The 2,504-nt window shown below is 51.8% G+C and overlaps 1 protein-coding gene across 2 annotated transcripts in view; it reads left to right on the forward strand.

Moving 5' to 3' along the window:
* The first annotated feature begins 781 nt into the window (after positions 1 to 781).
* Positions 782 to 2,504, forward strand: part of HPGD (hydroxyprostaglandin dehydrogenase 15-(NAD)) — a 31,223-nt gene continuing 29,500 nt past the window's right edge. Inside the window, exons 1-2 of one of the 2 annotated variants that reach the window (XM_006770729.2) lie at positions 782 to 980; positions 1,312 to 1,435. In XM_006770729.2, the coding sequence (XP_006770792.1) occupies positions 888 to 980; positions 1,312 to 1,435 (217 nt within the window). In that variant the 5' untranslated portion in view covers positions 782 to 887. Of the gene's footprint in view, positions 981 to 1,311; positions 1,436 to 2,504 lie in introns of those variants that run through there. The other variant, XM_006770730.2, reaches the window with a different exon arrangement.

The raw sequence follows: 2,504 nt of genomic DNA on the forward strand, positions 1-2,504 counted from the left end.
TGAACGATACACATTCTTGCAGGGCGCTCTCAGGATGACACGCAGCCTATCCTGATCTGTAACAACAGTGCCAACAGGGTTCTTAAAGAACCAGCCGTGAAAAGGACAGATTCAAGTTTGTCAAAAACACAACGAAAGTGAAAAACATTGGTGTTACTTAACTCCGCTCCCCCCATTCCCGCTCCGAAGGCCGTGAGCCCAGAATTCAGACAAAAAAGTAGACTGGGACAAAAAAGCAACATCCTTAAACTTTTGCTTTGTTTGCCTTTTTCTTTCTTTTTTCGGGAGCGGGGAGTAGAAGGGGAGGGGAGGCGGTAAGGGAGTGGAGAACCCGGTCGCAGGAGGGGGAACGAAGCTCCCAAAGCCTCTTCTCCCCCCTGTCCTTTTAAGAAGGTGGTCTTTAGCGCCCTGAAAGGAAAGATTTTTTAAATTTAAATTTTATTTTTTCAATGACAGTTGACATCCAATATTATGTGGTATTCATTTCAGGCGTACAGCCTAGCGGTTGACAATCATCTGCTTTACAAAGTGTCTCCCCCTCTCCCCCATAGCTCCAGTCCCCACCTGGCACCATCCATCGTCATCACCATGGGGGCGATGGAGGGCAATCCTTTTCAGAAATAACCTTTCTGCTTTCCCTGTCCGCTCGCGGCCAGCCGCGCAGCTAGAGGTGGAGGAAGGCTGTGACCTGGGGTCAGCGGAGAGTCAGGAAGGCAAAGATCGCGCGCAGCGCTCCAGGGCAAGGTGACACAGCCCTGGGTGCCCTGGCGTTGGCTTGACAGTTTCCTCCCCGCCCACTCGCAGGAGGGCGCCGGGCCTGGGTGCAGGCGCGCGCCCGGGAACATAAAAGCTGCGGAGGCGCAGAGACGCCCAGCAGCGGCCGCACCATGCACGTGAACGGCAAAGTGGCGCTGGTGACCGGCGCGGCGCAGGGCATCGGCAGGGCCATCGCCGAGGCGCTGCTGCACAAGGGCGCCAAGGTAAGAGCGGCGCCTGGCCGCGGGAACCTCCTCTGCGAGCCCGGAGACTCACCTCCCACCCCTCCACCATCCCGCCTGCCCAGCCCAGGGGGTCCCAGGGGTGGGGGATCGGGACGTTGCGCCCCCACGTGCCCACCGCCGCGCCACTTCCCAAAGCTGCCGAGGCTGACGCCCTGGAGGAGACCCCCAGAGCGGCTGGGAGAAAACCCGACCTTGGATCGCTGAGTGTCAGGTCCCCACGGGGAGCGTCCTGTTGTTTATTTACTGTTCGTCTGCTGCGCGTCTAGTCCTCGAGCTGCGCGGGACCTGGGCTCCTGTTCTTTCCCCGCAGGTAGCGCTGGTGGATTGGAGTTATGAAGCAGGTGTCGAGTGTAAAGCTGCTCTGGACGAGCAGTTTGAACCCCAGAAAACTCTATTCATCCATTGCGATGTGTCCGACCAGGAAAAACTGAGAGGTAAGAGAGGAGATCTGCTCAGCGACGCGGGACGCTCCTTGAACAAGCAATAACCTGGAAGGCAGCCGGTGCCAGAGAGTCAGCTTGGGGCAGGCAGCTGGAGAGCAGCTACCGCTAAGCCCAAGCCTGAGGAGGGAGCTTGGAGTGTTGTGCTTCCTACTGACATCCCAATAGCCACAAAAAAACGAAGAGGGAGGGAGGGAGCTCAACCCTGAGAAATCCTTTTATTTTAGTTATTTGGCAGCGCATCATGCAATCAAAATTCCTTGGTGTCTTCAAAGACAGTGCTGCTAACAGTCATTATTAAATGATTGAAACTGCAGATGGAACCTGGAAAGTTAAACAGAGGTTAAGGGACTGGGGCAAGCAACAACTTCTCCCAGAAAGCTGGAAGACACGGAGCCCGATGACAATGAAATTGGCAGTGTTTCTCTTTTAAAAAAGTACTAGAGTGCAGGGTCGAGGGTCATCAGCACAGACATGCTAGATGCTGTTAACCACGTGCTCTCTTTGGTTTTTCCCCTCTGAGATAGTAGTTTAAAAATAATATAGCTGCGGTGCAGTGTGAGGACGGCAGAAGAAAAGTTTCTATCAGACTTTCCTCAAAGCTTTCCTGTTTCCGTCTACTCACTTAAAATAGAACAATCCACTTGTGAAATATCAGGGACGATATTGGTATATAAACGGATTTGGTCATATAGAGGTCCAACAGATATGCATGGAAAAAAAAATTTTTCAGGAGAAAAAAATAGAAAAATAAATATTTGTATCTCACAAAGTTTTATTGAAAGACTGGGTAAATTGTTGGGCACATCTTTTATCAAGGGAGAAAAAAAACTTTCATAAAAGTCACTCTGGCCCTAGCCGGTTTGGCTCAGTGGATAGAGTGTTGGCCTGTGGACTGAAGAGTCCCGGGTTTGATTCTGGGCTCAACTCTGGTCAAAGGCACATGCCTGGTTGACTCGATTCCCAGTTGGGGGGGGCGTGCAGGATTCTCTCACATCATTGATGTTTCTATCTCTCTTTCCTTCTCCCTTCCTCTCTGAAATCAATAAAAATATATTTTTTA

The sequence above is a fragment of the Myotis davidii genome, unplaced genomic scaffold, assembly GCF_000327345.1.
Source record: "Myotis davidii unplaced genomic scaffold, ASM32734v1 scaffold404, whole genome shotgun sequence".
NCBI classification, from domain to species: Eukaryota; Metazoa; Chordata; class Mammalia; order Chiroptera; family Vespertilionidae; genus Myotis; species Myotis davidii.